A 26,166-nucleotide genomic window follows, 5' to 3' on the forward strand; every position below is an offset into this window, starting at 1 on the left:
GGGGCGCGGTGCAGGCAGGGAGGTGTAGTCCGAGCGCTGTAGTACAGAAACACACCCCTCGCACAGCTCCATTTGTTTTGCGTTTTATTTTTGTCCAAAGGCGGCTACCACCAGAACTTGAATTTACTGCTCAAATAAAGTGTAGCGTGTTCTGTAAAACAATCTAGAGTGAATCACACCTGATGTTGTATGGACAGGGAGTGTGAATCTCCTGGGTCAAAATCCGAAGCAGGTATTTCCCACCCCACGAGATACCGAAATTAGATTTGGTTTGGTATCAAACCAAGGTATCGTTAAGGCTGAAAAAACCTCTAACAGCACCAGGTTCAGCATCCACCGTGTCATGGGGACCAGGACACTGAGTGCCACATCCAGCCTTTCACAAACACCTCCGGGGATGGTGACTCCACCGCCTCGCACGCCAGCCCAACTCAACGTTTAATCACCCGCTTTGTGGACAAAGTCCTCCTACTGTCCAACCTGAACCTGCCCCGGCACAGCTTGAAGCTGTGTCTTTTATCCCGTTCGCTAGTTGCCAGGGAGACGAGACCGACCCCACGAGGCTGAGGCTAGGGCTAGGGCTAAAGGCTGTGGCTGTGGGACCGGGACCGGCACCGCCCATCCCGGCTGCGCAGCCGGCGTCCCGCCTCTATTGGCGGGTCCCGCCGCTATTGGCGGGTCCCGCTCACGTGACCGCGCGGGGGGCGGCTCCCCCGCTCGCTGCCGGCTCGGCGCCTGCCGGGTAGCGCCTCACCCCCGCAGCGCGCGCCACGTCCCGCCTCCCGCGCCCGCCGCCGGGCCCGCGATTGGCCGGGGCGGCGCCGAGCCGGCCGCGGATTGGCCGAAGCGGCGCCGAGCCGGCCGCGGATTGGCTGCCGAGGCAGGGTCGCGAGCGGCCGCGCGAGCAGCGGGTGAGGGAGCGCGTCGGCCGCGGCGGCGGGTGAGGCGGGGGGGGTGGCGGCGGCGGCAGTGGCGGCGGCCGCGGTTCTCCCCTTCCCCTTGGGCAGTCCCTTCCTTCCTCCTGGGCAATCCCTTCCTTCCTGGGCAGCCCCTCTTGGTGCGGCCGATCCCGGGCGAGGGGCGTTGCGGGAGGGGAAGCTTGCCTGGAAGCACGTCCAGGCCGCTCGGTGCGGCCCCGCTCTCCCGGGCCGGGCAGGTGCCGGCAGGACCGTGGAAGCGCCTCGAGGTGCTGGGCCGAAGCTTTTGTTCGTGCAGGGGACCTACTGTGATGAGAAGGTGACAGGTCACGGGGAGTAATGTAAATACAAGCTCCTGTGGAGATAATGTGGGAAGTTTTTTAAGGACGCTTTGAAGGAGAGAGTTGGCGGATGAGAGGGAAAAAGAGCCGTAATGGTTACGGTGGTTTTATTTTATTTTCTGTAAAACTACGCTGCTTGCTTTGTGCACCTTTAGTGATACTGCTGCCCTTCTCAGGTTCTTCTGTAGTGGTCATAAATAAATAACTTGCTGGGTGAGTGTATTCATTTTATTTAACGAGCTGTTGAAATTCCAAATATTGAGGGTGAATAGAGTTTGCATGCTGAAATCAATCGTAGTGCATTGATCTCTGCCTAACAGCATAAGCAGTACTGCATTAATATTAACATGCTGTCCTCAGAGTGCTTTGCAGCTCTTGTGAAGGCAAGACTTACAAATATTAATACGAATTATGTCTTCTGATCCCCACTGGCTTTTACCTGGGTGATAAAAATGACTCAATTCAGTTATCTGCACATCAGGTCTAAAAGTTCTGATTGTTGCTGAATGCAAATAATGTGCTTCGTAGAGGTCACTAGCTACAATTTGATAACTGTGTGTAGGAACTCGGCGTTGTTACACAGAGAGATATCTGGGGGGAAAGTTGGACATTTTAAATGCTTTTTCAGACAAACACATCCTTTTGTTTGTGAGACTTAACCTGCAGTTGTCTCTCAAAGCTGTAGCAGAAAGACTCCCCACAGCAGCTGGTGGGGAGGTCTGTCTGTCCAGCAGGGAAGTGCAGGTGTTTGTCATATAATAATTCCTTGTGATCTATGGGTGTTGAAGGGTTTCACTTACCTCTCAGTGGTATCATAGTGCACTCTGCAGGTATAATCATTGCTGAGCAAAGGCTTTTGATTAAACTAGTGCAGAAACATGTTTTTTGGGGGTGTTTTGTTTTTTTTTTTTTTTTTGCTCTGTCCTTAGCTGTCAAGATAGGATAGCATGAATGAAATCTGATTAATAGGTTTTGCATGTTCAGGTAAATACAATGGGGCTATATTTTTAAGAAAGCTTTAGCAATTTCTGTTGCAAGTATGTATGATTTTCAATTCCTGCTTTAAATTTCATACCAGTACTAGCTTAGATTATCCCTGTAGTATTGACTCATATTTATCTCTCTCTTCATATCTTTCCAAACAGGTGGTTTTGTTAGTACTGGAGTGCTCCATTATTTGTAGCTTCCACACCAAAAAACAGTCTCCTGTTTCTGGCTGTATGACCATTGACAAATGCATATTTACTTAGCTTGTAGCTGGTCTGTGTCAGTTTGGAACAGAATCTCTACCTTTATCCAAAGATTCTTCTGCCCACTTGGCTGTTGTGATAATGGGGTTTGTTTTGCTTTATCTTCCTTTGTTACTTTTTAAATTATGTTTCCTTGTGGATGTAATTTTATTAGGTTGGGTCATGTGGTAGTCTAAAAGACTGAGGAGACATGCTTGCCCTAGTTCTTGCTAAAATAAGGAGGAGCCTGGTCTTTATGCATTTCATTTTTTATGTGGCTGGTATTCCTTTGAATCTATGGTTGTTTGAAAATTTTATACTTCTTAAAGTTATGTCTTTTGAATTTAGAGACTATACCTTTCATTTTTCAGATTTCATATCTTTGTTTGTTCTTTGTTAAGGGTAATCTGCTCCATCAATCCCATTAAGTCATTCTCTTTTATGTTTGTAGGGATCCTAAATGAGTGAGAGAAACCTTCAGCAAAAAAAAAAAAAAATTAATATCCTATTTCCTTTAAAGAGCAAAAGCTCATGTTCTGAAGGGGACTTGGATAAATACAACATTGCAATAGAGGAATTTCAATTTGAAAGCAGTTGCATCTGATTTTCTTTCAACCTTTCATGTGTAGGACTCACTAAAAAGTGTGACAAAGGGGTCTTGTTCATAATTACTGGATATTATACTTTATGTGTAGAAATTCCAGAGCTTTTGTATTTATTTAACGAACTTTTTGTAATCTATAAGTGGTATTATCTCTCAGCTTTGTAGACTTGATATTTGATATGAGAGTATTGAACAGAGCCTGCGAAAGTGTTCGGGAAAGGTAGGGACAAACAATCTCTAGGAGGCTTGGAAACGTAGCCCTCCTCATTTCTAAGCCAAGGAATTCCTCCATATTTCCATATCAGTAAGAAAGCTCTCCAGCATTGCTAATTTCTGGGTTTCATTGAAATGAACCTATGAAATTCCAACCCCTTCATGCTTTATGCAGTGAAATGTAATTCTTTGCTCTTTGGATGTCTTGGTAATCTTGTCTATCACTGCTGCTCATCCTTGTAATCGTTTTGCTGAGGCACAGGAGAAGGACCATTTTTAATGGCAGTATTACTATCACTCGGGGCTCTTCATTGTAGTCATTGAGTTATGGAAATTTTTTGGGAATTAAACTATTTTTACTGTAGGTGGCACCAAGGAGAGGATAAATACCACAAAGATCGATATTTTAAGAAAGGTATTATACTGCTTACTAAAAGCAATTAACATGTAACTTCTGCTTCTGAAAATGACATGTATACAGAGCATGAGAAAAGAATTTGCTAATGATTTCATTCTTGCTGTCCAGCAGTTTCTTTTGGAATGAACCCTGTCTGTTCTTGGCACATAAACCAATTGTGAAATATTTGTGTTTTGTGAAGAAAGGTATAGTGCAACATAGTCTGAAAGAAATAAGTATGAAGCTTGCCTGGAAATAATTCTGTAAACTCATATAAAAATATGTTTTGAAGTATTTGTCTTTTAGATAACAGATCAGCTGGAGGTTGTTCAAATATGGTGGTTTTCCTTAGTGCCACAAACTAAAGAAGCTAATCCAGGAACTGGGTGTTACTCTGTGCTCTTTCAGGTTGATTTCAGTCACTTTCTTCTGCAAAAACAGACAGGTCATTGAAAGGGCAAGATATTGATGAGTCTCAAGTACTTTAAGTATTTAGGCTACAGAGGAAACAATGACTTACAAAGTGAACTATAAATATTTGTTTTACTGTACTCATTTTGTTGAATGATTGCTCTTTCATGTTCAGTCATCGGAGTCTTGGAACCTGGAATTATTAAGGATCACCTTAATATTTTAGGGCAGGATAAGTGTTTTGGACTATTTCCAGTGCTTTGTGTCATCATATTCCTTCTTTTATTCCTGGGAATTTGAATCCCATTGACCAAGTTTCAGAAATCAATTATCAATATTTCAAAAATTGCTTTGACAAGTTTTTGAACATTGCAAGGTGAAATTCACTAGATATTGTTGTGCTGGATGCTTATAGCTTGTCAGCATTGTCTGTAATCCATGCTATCACCTGTCCATTTTACCTGCCATTGTCAGGGGAAAGCACTGAATACATGCTGACTATCCATATGGCACACTGCTTTCTTTCCTCTTGCATCATGGTTGTCTTCCTTGCCTCTTACTGCTAATAGATGTAGGCCCTTGTTTATGCCTGTAAGATGGAACCCACTTTGTAGCTTGCCTGTTTTAGCTTACTACTTCATATTTATACTATTGTCATCCTCATGTTATGCTACTTCTTTTCTACATCTGGTTTTGTGCTTTTAATTGGTTATCTTGTCAGTTTTTCTGTTGTTCTTTTACACATTTTCCTTTAAGTTTCTTAAATTCATGGCAACTTTCTAGACCTGCTCTGATTTCTTTGGAGGTAGTTCTAACACTCACTTTTCACTTCTGTCCAAATTATCTTTGTTGTTAGACTCAGGCCGCTCATTTAATCAGAAACAAAATCATACATTTTCTTCTCTGCCTGGAAGAAAATGTAACTCTGACTTATTTTAAACTATGAGCTGGCTGAAAGACCAATGTATCAGGATACAGTAATTGCTTTTAGTTCTATCAGTTGTCTTTCTCAGCCAGCCCTGTCTTTGCAGCTGCTCAGCAATACCCTACCATTTTCTCTTTTATTTGAATTTGTCTTGATACAGCTTTCCTTTTTCTTCCTTTGATTTCCACACTGCTTGTTGAACAAGTCTGGACTTTGGAATGAGGTGGAGTATATCACGTGTAATCACACCTTTGGAACAGGTTTCCCCTTTTAAAGGAGCATTCCTCTCTTTTATGTCACTGCATGCTACAGTGGCAGGTATGATGCCAAATCCAATGTGAAGCATTGTGCTCTTCCTGTTTTAAGAACACCGCAGGTACAATGAAATCCAAGGTCCATACAGTAGGTTGTGTAAGAGAAGAATAGCAGATGCCTAAAGGAACAATAGATCAAGTATATGGTAATGCTTCTCTACCATACTTCTCCAGCATCCCATAAAGAAGTCCATTATTTATTTTGAATGAGTGTAGCTTGTGTTCTGTTTGGTAGCTAGCCCATTATTCTTCCCTATTGTTTTTCCTATAACAGTTGCCATTTTCCTTCTAATCTCCTGCTGTAGGTTAATAGTTTCTTCTGAGCTTAGTCACAAATAAAAGAAAATCCTGTGATGATGAGAAACTAATATCAACTGGTTTTCTATGCCTGTCTAAAAAAAGATAGCTGTAAGATTGTACTGTTTCTGCCAAGTTTCCACAAGAGGTACATTATTACTAAGGAACTGTAAACTGTTGAAAAAAAATCTGTAATGGAAACAATGATTTAACTGTAGGGCTTGTGGGCACTTCCAAACAGCAGAGCTTTTCCAAACAGCAGAGCTTTTCCATCTCCTGACTTTCAAACTTCCCAAGTACCAGTTCCTTGCTGCTGACTAATTGCTTTAGTCATCCCTGTCTGTATTTATAGTGACTACAGCAACACCGTTGTTCATACTACAGATACGTTGCTCAGGGTGGATCAACAGAGTGTTGTTTCCAGCCTGCTACACAAAAGAAATGTAAACCCAAATCTGTGGCTTCCTTTCCTGGTTTTGGTGGCATACACTTCTCAGTGATGTCCAGGTTATGACTGATGTAGAATATCGTTAAAGAAAAAGTACACTATCTTCACTAGAGGAGCAATAAAACCATCTTGAGTCAAGTGAATCTAAGTGTATATAAATAGACAAAATTTGAAATCTGTCTAATTTTATAAAGTGCTTGAATATTTTCACGTCCTGCATCTACAGTGTTTCACGTCATTTTTCCCTGTTTACTTTTTCTGCTTAGTTGTAGGAAAAAGGAAGGAACAACAAAGCTGTCAGAGAATGTGAGTCAGGAGAGGTGATCAGCATTTTGCAGTCTGTTCCTGCATAGAAATGAGTTTTAGATATGAGTATGGCACTTTAGTCTTAGTGCTAATCCCCATCTGCAGGCATTCCATTGGGCTTGATGCTCACTTAAAGAGTTGTTGAACGCCATCATCTGTCCAAGCTCAAGTGAGCAGTCATTTCCCCAACGTCTTGATTGTTAACTTCACAATAGCTTGGATTTCTTTCCAGTACCTGAAGGGGACTACAAGAGAGCTAGAGAGGGACTTTTTGCAAGGGCATGTAGTGATAGGACAAGGGGCAGTGGTTTTAAACTGAGAGGATAGGTTTGGATTAGATAAGTACCACCATGAGCGTGCTGATGCACAAGTTGCCAAAAAAATTGTGGATGCCCCATTACTGGAAGTTTTCATGTCCAGGCTGGGTGGGGCCCTCTGCAACCTGATAGTGGAAGGTGTCCCTGCAGATGGCAGGAGGGTTGGAACTGGATGACTTTTAAGCCCCCTTCCAACTGAAACAATTCTATGATTCTATAAAAATAACACTACTAAAAAGTCATTGTTACCAGTGTTAAGTAGATGCTTTCTGAGCACCTTCGCTTTGCAGTACAAGGTATTGGTGTCATCTAATACGTCTTGTTTCTGAAGCTTGTTTTTTTAGGAATGTAGCAGTTTACTTCTGACATGTTCCACAGCATGCATCTAAAATTCTGATGTGTCTCATTTCAGAACTACTATGGAACCTTGGCAACCGTGTGGGTTTGGAAGGCTTAAATCCAAGTTCGGAAAGGCCTTTTCCAGTCCTGATGATTTGCTGGCTGAAGCGCTTAATTAGGATGGCTTTTGAACAAATTGGATTGAACATGGAGTCAGTAAGTGTTTCAAACTTCCTTTATGTTTTCAGAAAATAAGGTGTAGAAAGCACTTTGTGTGTTTTAGTTTGTGCTTATGTAGAAGAACACTTTAGGTACACTCAATACTGGGATGATTCTGCATTGCTGAGAAGTCATCAAGTTTATGATTTGAACACTGAAATACTGAGTAATAAATGTGTTAAAAGTACTATGCAGTTCCTTCTGGTTCTAATAAACTGTTTACTTGGTAAACACTGTTTTTCATGCTGGACTTCCGGGTGTGTTTTGAAGCTGAAGGAGAATTCCATTTTATTTTTAACAGTGATAAAAAATAATCATATTTGTTGTTCTTTTCTTGGAGATGCAAAAGCCCCATGAAACTGAGATGGCTATAATTGTGCTACACTTACCTCTTCTGTGCTATAGTTACCTCTTCTGGAGGTGTAACAGTACATGAGAGCAATGCAGCTGTGTTCTTTAGTGGGTAAACAGAGGAACAGGCCTGCATAGCTCTCCTCTTGGAGGAGACTATATAGAGTTTTCTTTGAATGCTTAGCAGAGAGAGACAGAGAGCTGCTACACATCAGCTGCTCTGTCACTGACCTTTAGGTAGCTATTTTGAGTGCAAATGTTGACCTCAGTGCAGTAATCCCTGTAAGTTTTTGAAGTATTTTAATGTTTTAAGAATGGGGAAATCCTTAACAGCCAAGTGTAGTATTTAGTCAGTATTATTGTGGTAGAACCTTTTATCAGTCTTGGGAATCTATGGACAGCAAATTGTTTATACAGTGTAAATGAAGATTGACAACAAGAATCTGTATTTTAGGATTGTATTTGAATTTTGATCTGAGATTCCATGTTACTTTGAATTTTCAAAGTATATGTTGCATTATGACACTGATAATTCAGCAATTTCAGCCTAAATAAACAAAATAGATAAGGTAGATAAATGAGTTTTTAATCTGTTTCTCCCCATTCTCTACTTGTATCAAGCTTGTGATAATGCAGTTACATTTCCAAATGTCAGCTGTTCTAGACAACAGTGAAGTGCTGATGCAATAGGAGTGGATGACTAAGTAGCATTTTGCAGACTTGCTTAGCCAGTGCTTCAAGTCCACAAAAAGTTGTGTGAACTTGGTTAGAGCAGTGCTGAGACCTCAGCTCAGCTGAGCAAGGAACTGACTTTATTTGCATCCCTTGTGGCACAGTTTGCATGCAGTGTTCTGAAAATAATGTCCTGGCATATCTTGTATTACCAAAACTGAATCACTCAGTGTTTTGGTGCACCAAGCCACTGTCGTTGAAGAGCCCAAAGGGCATTTGGAAACTAAATATTTTTGACTGCTAGTCAACAACTTTTCTGTGGTCTGAGCAGTATCTAAACCAGTTTTGTTGTTTGTTTAAATGCATTGTACTTGTGTTGGTAATAGTAGTAGTCTAGACTGTCTTGCTGTTGTAGACTTCTGCAATTAAGCCTACCTTTGACTTGCATTATTTGTTCTAATGTCCCATCACTTCGAGTCTCTTGCCAACAGTTCAACTTTAATCAGAATCAGTTGTGAATAATGAACTGTATTATTGTGGTGCTGTTTTTCAGTGACTTGTTATTGAAGGCTACTGATCTGCCTGCTGAGACATGTAAACAGACAGGTGACAGGCAAAAATGTGAGGTCTTGGTTGAGGCAACCAAAATGCAGCATCAATAGACTACTCTGCATTGAAAAATTTGTGTTCCGCTTAGCACTGTATTAATCAAGAAAATGTAATTTTTACAGAACAGAAAATAATAGATCTAAGTGGATTCATGGCAAAGTTGCAGCTCTGTTGTGAGGATGTAGCATAGCATATGTGCAGTACACATTTATTTTGTCAAAATGTTCACATTCCAGTAAAGCCAGAGGAAGGAAGGATAGAAATTAGAAATAGGCATGTTTATGTGATGTTTGTGAAATAATCTGGGGATCAATATCATGGAACATAAACTTCCATTTTTAATAGAACCTTCAACATCTAGGAGTAGTGATCTTTGCTTAGTATATTAAAATGTTCAGCTGTGTGTTATGCAACTTCCACAGCACCACTACTGTCATCATACAGGCAATATTGCCATTGCCAATCCAGAATAGCCTGGATTTTTCCTAGTTTCTTTGTTGGGCAACCTTCTACCAGGATATCAAGTTTGCTTGAAGCTATGATCTTTTAAAAACTAAAGTCTGACTAGTAAATTCATGTTTACAGCCATAATTAAACACTGGCCAAGATTTTAAAATTACCATACAATGTTCTAATTGTTTACTAACAACATACCCTGTGTTAGAGTCTTCTCATTTTTTTTTTTGTTGCTTGCATTGTTTTTGTTGCCTTTGCCTGTGCTGAAATCTTTCCTACTTCTCTGTGGGGTGTTTGCTTCTGTTCTGGCTCATTTTGTAGTATTCTCCTAGGACTCAACTGCCATTTTATTTCCTTTTATGATGCTGTTGTAAATACTAAATAAAACAAAAAGAAGCAAATTTAATCCCTGTTGAAACAACATGGAGAAAATGTAAATTGCAGTAGAAACAGTTATAATGAAACCTGCTATGTTGAGCTGCTGTGGGCAGTTTTCTCTAGGTGAATCTATTTTTTTGGGGGCAAGGAACAAAGTTCCTTTCTTACAAAAATTTTATTTTTTTCTCCATTTTACTTTCCTTTGCTTTTTAATTTCACAGTTACATTTTCATATTTATTGTAGCTGATAATTTTTTTCATTAAGAATGGTAGACACTATTCCTGTTTTAGAAGAGCTCTTAAAAAAGAAAAAAATATTTTGAGAAATGAAGATCTATGTGATTTCAAGGATTTTTAATGATTGAGTGGTTTTTCTTGAAACCCTATAAAAAGAAGCGTCTCACTGAATGTAGGTTCTTTATTGTCTTGAAAATTTGAATATTGTGTTTTTGAAGATACTTTTAGCTCCTGAAGTCTTCTGCATTAGGTGATTTATTGTTTTGGCTTTAGGCTTAATACAAAGGCTGCCTCGACCTTAAGCAGCCATAGCTGTACTGTACTGATGATGTATAATGTGTTTGTGCCAGTTCAGGGATAGAATGTAAGGAGTTCACTGGGACAGAATTCAGTATATAAATATTATATCCTACTCCAGCATGAAAGGAATTACTAAATATGTTTAGCAAAAGCATGGTATGGAAGAATAAGGGAGAACTATTACAATATGGTACAAAACTCAGTTCCCTTAACAGCTGGCTGCTTTATTTTTCCCATGCAGGTGCTTTGGTCAAGCAAGCCTTATGGTTCATCTCGAAGTATTGTAAGAAAAATTGGTACCAACCTCTCTCTTATACAGTGTCCAAGAGTTCACTTTCAGGTAGGTGTTGTCAGCAATTTAGAATCTGTTTCTCACTATACTACTAAAGGGATTTGCTCATGACTAGAAGGTTTGTAAAAGTAGAATATGATAAACTAGATATAGGAGAATTAGATTACTTAAGTTCTCTCTGCTTCCAAAATCAGATTTTTTAATAAAAAAGAACATTGAAAAAATAATCATAAAAGAGAAAAATTATTGAAACTTTATATAAACAGTATTTATAAACTAGGCTTAAGAGGCGCATAAAGATGAACAGTATTAAAAATACTCGGGAAAATAAACAACTTTATCAGAAATCATAAAATTAGTAACAAGATAATATGAGTGCCCTGTTTGCTTTTGTTTAAAATACAAGGCTAACACTGTGTAGGTGAAAGGGTAGGGTAAAGAGCAAGTGTAAAATCTTAAAGAAGAAAAAACCCATGCTTTCTATAATGAGTCTTTCAGGAACAGATGGGAAAGGGGAAGCTGTTACACATAATCTCTTCAACTCTGGTGTTAGGGGTAGGGGGCGGGTATAGAATTGGAGAAATTTAGTGTTTGAAATTCAGGCTGAGAGAGGAATGTTTCGTGGGCTGAGCAAGGGTGGGGAGTGTAAAGATGAATGGAGGGAATCAGCTGCTACACTTAAGATATAGTAATTTCTACACTGCTAAATTTTGCAATGTTTAAATTAATTTCTTTATCGTAAATGAAATGTATGAACAATATTTAGACTTGAGATTACAGTAGGAAAACCAGATAGTTCAGATTACCATAGAAGCCTTATTAGTAAAAGCCATGCTAACATTTTGCCTCTCTTTAAAAAATAACATTGAGAAAGCTGAGGCAGCTATTTCACATTTCTATTGGCTTGATGAAAAAAAAGATAAAGGAATGTGGAGTTTTGTGCAGGTGAGGACAACAAACAGCATGCTAGATTAAACTTTTGAATTATGTAATTAGTAGAGTTTTGCCAGCAGGAAGGCTCCCTTTGCCTCAGATTTAAACGGTAGTGAAGTCCTCTTATGTGTCTGATTTTCTGTGCTGTAAAGGCCATACAAGGGAAGATGGTGTTTGTTTGCAGATAGTTAGCCTCATACTGACTTCTCTCAATATGGTACATAAAAGCAAGGAATGGCAAGATATATCTGGGGAATCTGTTCCTGATTATTTTTAGTATTTAAGCAAATAAATAAGTACATAATTATGTTTTGATCTGGATTCTGTTAAAATAAATATAATATTTGCCTTTTTAGTCCTCCTAAAGAGACATTAATTCAGCTTTATGTGTACATTAAGTATAAGCATTCACCTTCTATGAGATGAAAGTAAAGGATTCTGAAAATAGAAGTACAGTTATGAGAGTTGATTTAATTAGGAATAAATTGTTTATAAATAACTTATAATAATAATAATGATTTAATTAAGAATAAATTGTAATAAAGTTGATTTAATTAGGAATTAAATTCCAAAATTTGAGCCTTGAAACACATTAAAATTGATACGGTTTGTGCAGACTCTAAAGTATTTTAATATATAAGCTGCTGAACATGTTAAGTGTGATGCTAACATCTGCTCTTTGTGTCTTTATCTCAGCATTAAGATTCTATAGTGAAGTTCAGTACTGATCTTGATCATTTCCGTGCTGTTGCAACTGACACTTTCCTATAGCTGTCTCTTCGTCTTTCTTTCTTGCCAGCTTTAGCTCTATTATGAAAGGACCATGAACTGAACCTTGCTGTAAGTTATTCTATTTAAAAAAACATATCAAATCTTGCATCATCTGAGGGTGCATGCATGGAATCAATGTTTCTAACCCCAGAGCATCAGGCTTTTCACAGGTCTGCATTTTCCTTGTGATAAATGGATAAGACTGATTGAAAGAATATATCTGTAATGTTCATACTTACCTTCTAGCATGCTTTTGTTCAGCTAGTCTGAAAAAATAGTAGCCAAACATGTTGATGTTTGGAGTCTACTGACTGTGAATATTGCCATAGTCAACATTTAAATTAACTACTAAATACTAAAATGCAGCTTACATATTCAGTAAGAGGTGGCAGAGCTGACATACTTTATATGGCATGAACAAATGAAAATAGTTCATATAGATCTTTTGTAGATCATATTTTTTAGATTTATATGTCGTCTTTAGGAGTAAATAAAATTAAACTTACCAGTATAGCCTAGGTAGAGTCAACCAAACGTACAGTAGTGTCTCTCAAGATAGCATCCTTCTTCTATGCCATCTCTGTTTTAGTCCCACGCTTCTCCTCTCTGTCTGATGGATACCAGATAAGTCAGTGCAAGTTTCCTAATAAATTGGTGTGCACATAACAAACATCTGAATTTACATGGCTAATTTGAAAAATCGCAGCAAGTTTGTCTTATTTGAAGTGTTTCCAAATGTTTAATACACATAACTGTATTAGTAATTTGAAACGAGAGGTTTTTGTTCTGTTGTCAATTGTATAAAATGTGTGCTGTGCCTCGCGCTTTCTGGAGCAAACAAAAGAGCAGGGCGCCTGCCGCGCCACGCTGCCGAGCAGCGTTTCCGTAGTGTAGTGGTTATCACGTTCGCCTAACACGCGAAAGGTCCCCGGTTCGAAACCGGGCGGAAACACTGGCGAGGCTGATTCTTTCTTTGGGAGTTGGGCTCGATGTTTTTTATGTGTCCGTTCCGGCACTACAGCGTCTGTAGTCTTCACGAGTCCATGGTGGGATTTCCTGCCGCCCTCAGGAGCCGTCTCTGTGTGCAGCAGGCATGCACACTAAGGTAGGCAAAAAGCCTGCAAAGGAAGAAGTGGGGGAAGCACCTACACAATATCCAGAGAAAGAAAAACAGGCTGTGGCATTGATTCATTCAGTTCCTGCCATCCAGTAGGACTGGGCCTCTGTCTTCAGTACCTTGTTCTCCATTTTAGGTGCTGGCAGAGCAGTTGTTCAGGTTTTTTTTTTCTGTTGGAATTGACCAGAGGAACAGGGTAGTCACAGAGGTGTTCATAGGCAGGTGAAGGTTTTGAGAGATGGGTATCGACTTTTTACTTTTAAATTAAAAATCTTGCATTAACTTGAAATTCAAATTCCACTGCTGAAGAAGGATTTGTTGTTTTTAGGAATAAAGAAAAGAAACATCTGTATATAGGGTAACAAGCAGATTCTGTTTACATATAAATATGAATTAAAATTAAGAAGAAACTTGTATCACAATATAACAGAAGGCGGACTACTAAATCTTGAATTGGAAGTTATTTATCTACGCAGGAATTCTGGCACTGGTAAATATATTCTTTACTGTTGATTTAGAAAATTATTTTTGAATCAAGTATTGTAGTGCCTTTATATAAAAGTGGCTTCAATCTTTTAATGGTAATATTACTGCCAGAAAAATCTGTATCACCTGCAAAAAGTGGCTAATGTATTATGGATTTTTTAAATTGCCATTAACATTAATACAAATGCTGTGGTCCTGAAAATTTCTATTCATTTTTAAAAAGAAAAATGCCAAGGAAACCTCAAACAGCAAAAATCCTAACATGCAGTATAGTATTCTCTAGACTGCTTTAAAGAGAGGCAGACTGTAATGGTATTAGGCACAACTGTTAATGTGATAAACATATTACCATCTGTGCTGATGCTACCTGGAAAAAACCCTGTTGTTTCCAAATGATCTGATGGTGCCAATATGCACTCCTGGGAGCTGTGATAAAGACTCTCATACAAGTGAGAGTGTGAGGTGAAGGCAACTAATCTCAATTTCTAAGGCTGTTTGCAGCAGCTCCCAGGGAAAAAAAACCCAAGCCCACAACTTCTCTCTCCTGAGACTTCTGTATCAGAGACTACTACTAAAATATGTGTGGATGTTTTTCTGAAATGGTTTCACCTCATCCAGGCTGCAGTCCTGCTGTGATAGGTCTACAAATGCAGATTAATGCAAACATTTCATAGTAGTTGGCTCTTACAGAACGGGGTTGCCTTGAAAACTGACCAAAATGCTAATGGTCTGGGTGCAGGCTGCCCTTGCAGACTGGCTCCTACTGACACCATCTCTGTCAGTATTCCCAGCTTCTTGGCCACTGCTGTCCACAGGCAGCACTTGAACAGCTGCAACAACTCGTTTGCAGCTGGGGTTTTTTTTAGTGTTGGATTAACAGCTGGACTCTAACTGATCTTAGAGGGCTAAAAGGGCAACTGTGATCTTAGAGGGCTTTTCCCACCATAACGAGTCTGTGATTCCATGGAATACAAGGAAAAGCTGGGGTATATATGCATTGTCGATACGGAACTCAAGGTGAAAGACGGAGCAGAACATAGTACTGAAAGTTGTTTCAGTAGCTTTTATCTGCCGAGATACTGATCCCAGGCTGCTCATGACTCTGAACACGTGCCCTCATCTGACCTGAGGAAGCAGGCAGTATTTCAAAATAGATTTGAAACCATTTTATTGAATTGTGACTATGGAGTGAGTATTGATGGTCAAAAACAATTTTTCAAATCACCATTCAGGTCACTTAACTGGAAATTGAAGAAAGGTTCCAGTCTCTGAAGCTTTGCTCACCTTTGGCTTCAAACAGCTGTAAAGCTAATGGCCAGAACCATGCTGGAGAATGGTCCATTTGTTTGGCATGTTGTAAATAAGATTGTTAGCACATAATGTATAATGTTATGATTGCATCCTACCTCTCCCTCAAAGTCTTTGTGATTACTGAGCTGGTAGAATTGGCTTTTTGCCTGGTTTTGGGGTTGCTTTGCTTGTTTGATTTTTCCCCTGTGCAATGTACATACTTCTTATACAGAAGTTGTAGGGAAAGGGAAACTTTGGCAGAATTTCATTTTAAGAAAAATACTAAATTAGAGCAAAATACTTAAAAAGTATTGGCAGCCTTAATGTCTTTTTTAACTACTGGTCATGAATAGAATTTAAAAGCATACTATTTGAGTTAGTATAGAAAACTGTGTGAGAATGTTGATGTTTGTTTATTAAAGGTAACAATTTGCATTGGATTTTTAGTATTCATTAGCATCATGTGATGGTGTATGTAGTTAGCCATGACCTTTTGTGAAGTGTTCAGCAGAATGGATTTAATAGTTTGAAGTCAGTGAAATTATTCTGGACTGAGCACAGGACAGAAATAAGTGTTTAAAGTCTACAGATGTGTTTTGTGCATGTATGTGTTAATAGTTACATGTAGCCTCAGTAGAAGTATTGGGTAACATAAATGTAACTTGGGGTGAAAATATTGACTCTAAAACCTTTCAATCTTACCTTTAAAATTTAGCTTATTTCTCATGTCACGGAAGGAAACACTCCTGCTCAACTCAGAGAAGATGCAGTGGCCTCCTTTGCTGATGTGGGATGGATTGCTGAAGAAGAAGGTGAAGTCTCTACAAGGCTCAGGTATGTTTCTAGAATCTTCTCTCTGAGAAGAAGGAACCTCTCTCTTAGAGGAACAAACCTCACTTCTCTCCACTGAGACTGTGTTGTGCATTACAAATAAACAGAGAGCACTTGAATGCTGGGAGAAGAAACAGAGGTAGGGTCTGGAAAAGAAGTAGTAGAAGTTAGATTAATAGGTTTATGAAACCAAGACTTGTTGGAAAACATACAGGAGATTGACATTATACAAGGAAGACTATGGATTTTATTTATGTATTGCAAAGAACTGCACACAATAGCTTCAAGCAGGGAAAAATGTCTGCTGTGCTATGGCAAAATTGCTAACAGTGATTCTCCAGTTCTCCTGAGATTTGTCATTACCATGGGGCAGTGAACTGTACAGCTTCCTCATTAGCAGCAATGGTCATTCTGGCAATCCAGTAATTGGCACGTTGTTTTTCACCTTTCTGGTTAAGGCTCTGCAGACCGCTAAGTACAATGAAAAAAATTAGTTTGTATTTCACATCTTTAATCTTCATAACAAAAACTGGCAGGAAAGCATGTCAGCACCTGTGTCCAGAATGATGGGATAGGTACTGCTGTGTTGGACCAAGGGTTCTGCACAGCACTGTCACTACATGAAACAGTTTGGCTGAAGGGATGAAATTCTCTGCTCTATCCTACTCAGGTTGCTGCTCAGACTATCCAGAAACAAAAGTACAGTACTGTAGTGCAGAGGAGGTTTTTCTTCTAAACAAACTAATCTGTCAGAGAAGGGCACAGATTGTGGCTTCAGAGATTTCAGGAGGATACTGTTCTTAATTGGAAAGCATAGGTTTGAAAATAGGTTAGTAATGCCGTAGATGCCCTCCAACATGACTTGCTACAGTGAAGCTTTGCATAGCAAACATTCTGACACCGCCACATTAATTTCACAAACTCGGAGGGGAGTCACAGAAATCAGCACTTGCTTGGGAAGCACTGTTCCTGAAGTCTGTTTGATACAAAGGAAATTAACTGTCCGATACTACTTTTGTTTGCACAGAATTATTTCATTTAAGGACTGAACTGTAAAGCTATTACATTTAATGGAGACAACAGGGAGAATGGCTCTTTGGTGCTTCAAAGAACCTATTACGAAAGATGTAGGACTGCGTATTTCCTGAAATGTCTGCATGGGAAGGGGAGAGCAGGGACAGATGGATGTGGGATGGGACTAAAATAATCCTGCAGATACATAGTGACCTTAAGGCAAACAGCTTATGATGGAGCACAGGAAGTGAATTACTTAGCAGATATGACTATTTCAGTGTGCACAGTTTATTATGTCTGTGCACGGTATTAGTAGAGGAACTGGTATGCATTAGGTGTTTTCCAGGCATTTAAAATTCTCTGTTTCGACAGGATCACATAGGTGTTACTGTTAAATAATTATCCACTGTAAAATTTAGTAAACAGTCTTGCATACATAGTTTTTTTTTTTTCTGTGAATACAGTTTTATAGAGGAAGCAACTAAATGACAAATCATTTTTCCTCTACCGCTAGTCAGAGTAGTAATGACAACTCAGGCATAATAGTTTTCCATAGTGTTAGATTCCAATCAAGACATCTCTTTAAAACTTTGTTACTGCTCTGAGCAGAAAATAACCTTTGTTGTTTATCTATTCTGCTCCTTTAAAGAATTTCTGGAAAGCAGGTTTTAAGGAGTGAAGCGATCACTGGCTCCTTCCACTTTACTTAGGGAGAGTAGGGAGGTGGCTGCTATAGGAGGTATCCTGTTCTCAGCTTGAGTTGCTCTCTATTCCTGTCTAGATAACACCACCTAAATGTCATCCTCCATGATAATATTCAATTGTCCTTGATCAAATTTCTGCAAGTTGTGCTGATGGTTTTTGTCAGTGTCACAGAAGACTTAAAACATGTATCTAATCTTGGTTTGATGTGGTCAGAGTACAGGGCTTGTTCTAGCCTTAAATCTTGGCTCTTGCTTTAGGTCTAGCATAACTGCAGATCTGATGATGAGCACCCACAGTAGCTTAATCCACTCATCCAGAGTGGTGGGGCATTCGGGCTGGGTTAGCCAGGAGCCATTCTACCCATTTCAAAAAGTCCTTTTACCAGGCCCTATTCTCACTCTCCTGTTTGAATAAACGATGGAATCCTGGCATGCCCGAGAAGTTTGGGGATTGACATCAAGGAGGATTGAGGAATTAAGTAGGTGGCCACATTTTGTGTTTTGAAGTTTAGGATAATTTGTTGTCATCAATCCATATAAATTCTATTTACAGAATCATAGAACAGCTTGCATTGGAAGGGAGCTTTAAAAGCCCCTGCAAGGAGCAAGGATGTCTTTAACTGGATCAAGTTCCTCAGATTCTTGAAATAAACAGTTTTAAAATGCTAGTGTCTTTGTAAGGGCTTATTGGACTTTTTTGAGCAGATGCTCAATAATGCCTCAGTGTTTAACAAGGCTTGAGCTTTGGTGGGTATTAAGGGAAGGCAGCAGAGTTACATTTTCTTATGAGAAGCAGAGGGAAGGTTATGGACTCTCTAAAGCTGTAAGGAAATTTTCTTCTCTGTAGTTCTAATTATTGTGTTAGAAAACTAGATATGAGACCCATTCCCATCAACTGACAAGCAGTCTCTACATCACGGAGCTGTTTCAAACACTCCATATTTCCCAATGCTGCTAAAATTGGAGAATTTTCTTTAACATTTTTTTAAAAATTCAGAAATCAAAACAGTACAAAAAAAATCCTGTGGAACCAAGAGACTCTTCTTTCTTCAAAGGAATCAACTGCAAATGGCTATTTGCTGCCTATGGGGAAAAATGGTAGCATTTAAGGGAAGAAAAATCTTAATTCAAATTAAATACACAATAGATTTGAGGCAGAGAAATAGATTGGAATAAGAGGAAATGTATTAATTTTTTTTTTTTTTGCTGAAACCAAGGATTCTACAAAATGCTGTCTGGGGAAGAGAAGAAACACAGCTCATGATGCAGAGAGAAAGGATGTGAAGTTCTTATTTACCTCAAACTATTTAATGTCTTGATGGAAGTTGACTTGTATAAAGGCAATTGTATAAAGAGTCAAGTCTTCAACTTGTACCCCTGATTTGTAGGTAACGTTGCTTTGGTCATTATCTATTTCAAAGCCTATAAAATATGTTGTGATATTTTTGTTACAGGTCAGAAGTTTGGACAAAAACAACCCAGCCTCTTCCAGGCGAAGCACATCATTCCAGGAAGTCCCCACACAGACAAACGTCCTTGCAAAGCCCCTCGGGAGAGGAACCAGTGCCCAGGAGCGCAGTGATGGCAAACGAAGAAGCGCTGCAGAAGATCAGTGCCCTAGAAAATGAACTGGCCTCTTTAAGAGCACAAATAGCCAAAATTGTAACTTTGCAAGAACAGCAGAACTTGACAACAGGTATTAAATTTGCTGTACTCTTAGTAAAAATGACTTTAATTAATGTGTCCCTTTTATAATTACTACTGTGCTCATTCTTTTTTGTGAGATACTGCAACACCAAACACTTCTCCATATTGTTTTGGTTAGTTTGGCACAGTAACCAAGGGGTACAGAACAGGTCTTGAAGACAAGTGACTTGCCAGATTTTCTGTATTTTTTAGTATTTCTAAAGTCATCATGTTTTTCTGTAAATCTGCCAGAGCTCTGAATCTGTGAATGAGTAAAGTATTAAACAGCTTTCAGAGCAAAGCTCATGATAAACATGATGGCTTAAACCAAAATAAAAGAATGTAACTTAATTACTGACACTGAAGTCTTTCCATTCAGTAAGGAAATAGGCTCTCTGATATCATTAAGTATTCATACAAGATGCTAATTATGCTTTTGGAATATGTAATATACATCTCAAGTAACAGAAAAGGCAATTAATTGTTTACTGCAATCATCTCTGGGACCAGACACATTGTCCATATGGAACCAAAAGTGGTGCACTGTTTCTGGTAGTAAACAGAGTAATTCTCTCCCTGAATTTCTTTCTCCTCTTTCCATCACCTCTGACTCCTTTCAGTTTTAAGTCTTCAAAGATTAGCAGGAGATGGCCCTTGTCGGCTGCAGATGACAGGCATTTGATTGTCACTCTTTCCAAAGGTCACTTAACAAGTACAGCTTTGCCTATATTTGTGTATAAAATCATATTCAGATTTTTCAGATGCTCCTTTAGCTGTTAACTGATAGGAGTTACTTCATTGCTCCTGAACTGTTCATATTCAAAACTATAAAATAGTTTTAAGGATCACCTGGTTTCACTCTTGAATTTTAATTATGGGGGGAGGGTGGGGGCATGGGAAATAACTATAAACTTTTTCCCCCCCTTTACCTCTATTTATTAGAGAAATTAAATTTTTATTTTATCATCTTTATCTCCCTCTTGTGGTAGAATGTGGTAATGACGCAGTGTGTTTGCCTACAGGTACACGGAGTAGACTCCTGCTTTATTTCTATAAATATCTTTACACACTTTATGCTCCAAGCCTCAAAACTCTTGATCTGATTTTTCTCAGTTTTTTAAAAGGTGCAATTAAACAGAGGTTTCTTCATTTCTTTTTCAGGTTATTGCTGTTACTGTATTTATAACAAATTTTTACCTAAAGTATACATGGAATTCAAAATCAAGATTATTGTGAGAATCTCTATGAGTAGAGACAGATGAGTAGCTGGCCTAAAAATTCTTAACCTCAGACAGCTGGAATAAGCTTCAATTTTAGCACTGTTTGAGCTCTGAAAACTACATTGAAAAATCTTGTATGGTAGTTTCTTTTTTGTGATAAGTAGGGAGAAGCACTGCTTCTGTGTCAGATTGTAACTTCCAGCTAAGTAGCTGCCTCTGAGAAGGAAGGGAAATACTCATAACATTAGGGGCAGAACATGAAGAAGAACTAGAAGATGATGTGGCTTCTGTCCCACTGCAGTAAAAACACAAATGCACCTAGAATTAGGACTGGAATTTCAAAGGACACTTCTAAATTTTCAAGAAGGATTTTCATGTGGCTTTTTAGCTGAACTTGCTTAGGTGGTTTAGGAATGAAGAAAGGGGACACAATTGAAGTTGCTGCAGTGCTTTTCTTACCTGAGCATTTGTGACATATAAAGGGCAGTTAAAGTAAACTGACTTGTAATGCGTGTTTTATTTGTAGTTGGGTCTAGTCCACTTGCTTCAGCTGCTGTCCCTGTTCCACCTCCACCACCGCCACCACCTCCTCCTCCTCTGCCTCCACCCCCTCCCTCAAGTCTGCATCAAAGTAAGTCTGCAATTGATCTCATTAAAGAGAGGAAAAACCAAAAAATGAACGCTGGCCAGAATGTGGTGGAAAACGGGCCAAAGAAGCCTGAAGTACCAAACATGCTGGAAATCCTCAAAGACATGAACAGCGTGAAACTACGCTCAGTGAAAAGGTAATAAATGTCAGTGTACCAAGATTGGTGTTAATGATTTGTTTTTATGACTCAAAACTATTTTAGTGTGAGACAGATGCTGATGCCATTTTCTTTTCTAGATCCTCAGAAGGTACAAAATCTAAAGTGTCTCAGCCTGAAGATCCTGCAACATTAATAGCAGAAGCTCTCAAAAAGAAATTTGCTTATCGATACCGAAATGATAGCCAAAGTGAAACAGAAAAGGTGATTCCAAAGGCTGAAACAAAGACACAGACTGAGGTAGTGCTGGTGAGTATTGTGATTCAATATTTGGAATACATCCTTGGACTATAGTTGTGCAAGGCAACCTACATCTTTCTGCTAACATATGTAGGTGTTACACAAGGTAGCATCTTATTAGGTCCACAAAACCATGTGAAGTACTGCTGATATACCAGGACTTTTGGCAATCAAATGCTTTTACTGACAAGTCTTAAGATTGTGTTACTGTCTTGGCCCTAGCTTTAAAAAGTCCTGTTACAGTTTTGTTATTTTTTTTACAACAAAAATGTTTTCTCTTGCCACAGCATCTGATATTCAGAAAACCATTGCTAAGGGCTCACATCAAATCCAGTCTGAACTGAGTTTGCCTCTTACTACCAACCTTAGCCATTCAGCTGGTGCAGGTGAAACTTTGAAGCAAGATCCTGAAACATATAGACATTCCTAGGAATTCGGAAAATAAATTGTTAAGAATGCCTGCTGGATCTTGGTTCTTTGGTATAGGGACTTTCTTCTAATAATTGGAAATGCTGAGTATATGAAAGCAGTTTCTTTTTAATGTGAGAATGTTAAAATAAAATTTTATTTGAAGTCCACCTCCTGGCACAAGTTATTAATGGCTTCTAGTGTATTTCAGATGGATTTGAATTTGGTTTTTAAGCAGTGAACATTCAAAATACAAGTCTCTATCAATGTATGCTTAAAAATCAGCCTGGTATAGAGCAGTTGTGTTTGTCAGCAATCCTTGAAGCTTTGTGCTACAGAACCAGAGAGGAAGAGTAAAGAGGTTTTTTTTTAATTTGTGCAATCAAAAAAATGCACATTAAAGTCCAAAAGCTGGTTCTGGTCTGAATTAATTTAAAGAAAATAACAATTCGCTGCCGCAGATCTCAGGACTTTTGAGTACTTCAGCTAATTAATGTTGACCTACTTGCCTTTTGGCCTCTACTAGTTTATTTCTGTAATGTTCAGGCTGTTCTTCTCAACTAAAAGGCTAGATGTCTCCCAGGAATTAATCCCATTTCCTTAATGGTGCATTAAGGAGAACATGAGTTGGTAATGTTTATTCATACAGGGTTTTTTAATGATTTTCTGTTTTTGAAATTTACAGTCCACCTTTTGAGTTAAAGGATCATCAAGTCCTCAAGAGCTAAGAAAATTCAAGATTTCCATTAAATGATAGAATGTTGATCCATAATGAGTTAATAAAATCTGTCCATCAATTACTTACTAGTTATCTAACTTTGTTAGATCAGAATTGTATGGTGTCTTTGTATGACAGTTTTGAAAACGACTTGCACAGAAATGCAGGGTAGAGTAAGAGCAGAAGCACTTTAAAGTGCTGCTGGAGCAGCAGGGGTAAGGATAGCTGTCTATCTCCTTATTTTACTGTGGTGGTGGCTCCAGCTCTACTCCAGCAAGTCCGTGGCTCCCTCCTCTGAGCAATGTCAGCTGTTATTAACACAAGTTACCCTTTACTTTGTGACATCCACATGCAGAGAAGCAGGGATTATTTCTGCCCAAGTTCTGCTTTTACTACTTGGATAGGTAGTAGTTGAACAAGGGGTCTCTTGAAAGCAATCTGAACATGTTTCTGGTTTTCTTTCCAGTTTGGACCACACATGCTGAAGTCTACAGGAAAAATGAAGACTTTAATTGAAAAATCTTAGTGTTAAAGATTATACTGCGAAAGACTGTTAAGCTGCTTTGTATAAAATATTTTATGTTGCAAATTTTACTAGTACTGAGAGGTCTCTTTTCTTACAGCACAGAAAGATCTAATATGAAATGCAGAAACAAGGCACTAAACATGTTTGTATGTAGGCAATTTATCAAGGGGAATAAATTGGACCATTATACTCAGGTATTAATTTTGTATTCAAGCTTGGATTTCCACTCAGATTTTCTGTGATGGATTTTAATTCATTAACACTAAGTTATACAACATTTTTTGTGCAAAACTGACTAGCGTAAACATTTCTGTCCATGTTATTAATGATGATGATACACCCTTAAGTTAATACCAGTTTTATGCGAGCCCTACCTATAATTTGCACTACAATGTGTAATTTTATACTGAAATCTTCATGTTAAAGTCTTTCTTTTAAACTTAACAGTAGCAAATTTTTAGCCCAAAGAAAACCTGGAGGCACTCTGCTTCTTACTGAAACAAAATGAAAACTTGAACCTGCTGCAGAGGTCCTAAATTTAAAAAGAAAAAAAAAAAAAAAACAATAAATAACCTAAATTTTACATAGTAGTAAATTTTTGTGTAGGAGTTTTTCTGTTTCACCTCAGCCTGCAAGGGTAAGAGAGTAAAACCTGCTTGCATCATCCTGTGGCTGTTAAAAAGAGTAAAATCATGCTGTGGGAGCCTCTGTCAAAAGGTAGTCAAGGGAATTTGAAATAATCAGTAAATAGCAGCAGATTAAAATAACAAAGAGTATGTGTTAATTAGCATAAAGTGCTGAAGAAAACAAAGGTACAAAGTACTGTGGGGTGCAAGGTGCCAAAAGCAGCTCATCTCTGCTGCTCTAGGAGGTGCTCGGGGACACCTCCCCAGCTTGGCTCGCCGGGTATGTTTCTGGCAGCTGGGGCTTGCACAAGCCCTCGTGGCCCCATCTGCAAGGAAGAGATGGGATAAGCTGTTGCCCATAACCCATTTTCCAGGGGAAGCCCATCTGATGGAGCAGCTCTTTCTGCCACACCTGTACCAACCACCTGAGCTCATGTCTCCAGCCACAGGTGTAGAAAGGCTCATGCTGAAAGTACAAGTCAGGGTGAAAAAAGCTGTGCAGGAACCAAGAGTTGCAGTTGAGGTGTACACTGAAACAAAGACATGGTTTGCCCTGACCATGGATGAGCATTGAAAAAGCTGAGCTTGGTTATTTTTGGTGCTTTAAGCTGATCCTGGCTACTGGGACAAGTACAACTGCCTCTGGGAGCTTCTGTTTCCTAGGAAAAGACAAAAGCAGCGCTTTTTTAATAAAGACAACTGAATGGCTCTGACAAGGTTGCTGAAGATGGGGAAGCTTTGCTACTTATAACTGGAATGTAGGTTGTACGTGTGGAGGAGCTTTGTTTTCTGGTGTGGAACTTGAGGTGGTGTTAATACGTACACAATGTAACTTCCTTCCAAAGTGCTTTGCCATCAGTCCTGCTGATTGGTCATTCAATCCTTCAGTTCTTTAAAGTGCCTTTAAAACACCTTTGTGAAAGCTAACTTTGGTTTTAAGTTTTGTATTTTATGTTCTGTTGCCACTATATAAAATTAAAAGCAGATAAAATAAAGATGGCATATTTGATTTGTGATACTCTACAACTGACAGCAGCCACAAAAATGGAAGTTTCCATTCCGTTACAGTGACTACATCAGTGTAGTGACAACCTCCTTGCATCTCCTCCAAGACTGCATTGCTCACCTTGCTGTGCAGCAGGAGTAACAGTAAGGGGGTGGGTGTGAAACAGCCCCACATGTTCATTCAGGTGCATGCTGGTTTAACAAACAAAAAATGGTTCTAAGGAACCAGTGAGGAGTTTATGCCTCACCACAACAATAACAGGAAGGGACTTGTTCAACAGCCTCTCCATCCCCTGGTACGCTCAGTTCTGCTGGCAGTCCAGTTAAATCATTAACTTGTAAAATTCAAGATGTCACTTGATCTGTTAAACCAGGCTAAAGCATGAGAATTACCCACACCAGACATTGCTCATCTGAAATGGGGTATCCAGCACCAGAAATGAGGTGAGCTTTAGCAGTGATGTAAAATTACTGCAAAAGAAATGTCATCTGTGCAAGAAAATCACAAAGCCACCATCAAATATCTTACACTGTACCTTAATTTGTATCTCTTTCCTTGAAATTACACACAATGCCACTGCCCACAGAAAAATACCTAAAGTGCTCAAACTTATGCCACCCATGGAGGCTGGGCAGGGCTCTTGGACGTAACCCGAGGCCTGTTTGAGTCTGTCTGTGTACAGAACAGTGCTGGGAGCAGATCTGTGAATTGGAGCAGTTGGAGGCTGCCTGGCCCCTTCCCCAGCAGGGTTCTGGGCTCCAGGGGCTCTTAGTGGCCGTGGGCTCTGGGTCCTGGGCCTAGCATATTTGGGCTCTTGGCTCTCACGTGAAAGGCTGAAGCTGCAGGAATGTTAAAGTTCAGTGTGGATTTGTAGAAGGCACTTCTAGCCATCATGGAAAAAACATTTGTTCTTAGTTCAGTTCAAGTCAAATGAAAGACACTTCCATGTGCATTAAGAGATGGGATTAGAAGCAGTCTTTCTAAATCCAGTCTGGTAGGAAAGCCAGAGACCCCTTTCCAGGAAGGATGGCTTAAAATAAAATTTTACTCCTATTTTACACTTGGACAAGCTCTTCTGGGTCCTGTCAAAGCAAAGGATAGCAAGTTTGCACAATGATAAAAAATCACAGGCTCTTCATAAGTACTATGTTGAAATACTCCATATACCTATTTCTAAAATTATTAATCTTAACTTTCATTAAAAATAATTAT

The 26,166-nt window shown here is 39.1% G+C and overlaps 1 protein-coding gene and 1 non-coding gene across 7 annotated transcripts; both read left to right on the forward strand.

Annotated features, from left to right (window-relative positions):
- The first annotated feature begins 882 nt into the window (after nucleotides 1-882).
- MTFR1 (mitochondrial fission regulator 1) lies at nucleotides 883-24,943 on the forward strand. 6 transcript variants are annotated; one of them, XM_021555620.3, is made up of 8 exons: nucleotides 883-1,471; nucleotides 7,132-7,274; nucleotides 10,522-10,620; nucleotides 15,885-16,003; nucleotides 19,173-19,414; nucleotides 21,151-21,409; nucleotides 21,511-21,679; nucleotides 23,263-24,943. In XM_021555620.3, the coding sequence occupies exons 2-8, from the start codon at nucleotides 7,209-7,211 to the stop codon at nucleotides 23,320-23,322; spliced, it is 1,014 nt and encodes a 337-aa protein (XP_021411295.1). In that variant the 5' UTR covers nucleotides 883-1,471; nucleotides 7,132-7,208; the 3' UTR covers nucleotides 23,323-24,943. The 6 variants fall into 6 exon arrangements, with proteins under 6 accessions (XP_021411295.1, XP_085428276.1, XP_021411296.1 ...); XM_085572150.1 differs by having other exon boundaries at nucleotides 883-1,258; XM_021555621.4 differs by having other exon boundaries at nucleotides 883-1,236.
- TRNAV-AAC (transfer RNA valine (anticodon AAC)) lies at nucleotides 13,156-13,228 on the forward strand. The gene has a single exon. It is a non-coding gene; the product is annotated as a tRNA-Val (tRNA).
- Nucleotides 24,944-26,166: the final 1,223 nt, after the last annotated feature.

This window comes from Lonchura striata, chromosome 2, assembly GCF_050655825.1.
Source record: "Lonchura striata isolate lonStrDom1 chromosome 2, ASM5065582v1, whole genome shotgun sequence".
NCBI classification, from domain to species: domain Eukaryota; kingdom Metazoa; phylum Chordata; class Aves; order Passeriformes; family Estrildidae; genus Lonchura; species Lonchura striata.

Bases quoted from the DNA above. Each gene is read 5' to 3' on its own strand.
- MTFR1 (XM_021555620.3), top strand. From the start codon at position 7,209: ATGATTTGCTGGCTGAAGCGCTTAATTAGGATGGCTTTTGAACAAATT. The intron at 21,410-21,510 runs GTAATAAATGTC...TTTCTTTTCTAG, and splicing joins AAACTACGCTCAGTGAAAAG to ATCCTCAGAAGGTACAAAAT. The intron at 21,680-23,262 runs GTGAGTATTGTG...TTTTCTTTCCAG, and splicing joins CACAGACTGAGGTAGTGCTG to TTTGGACCACACATGCTGAA.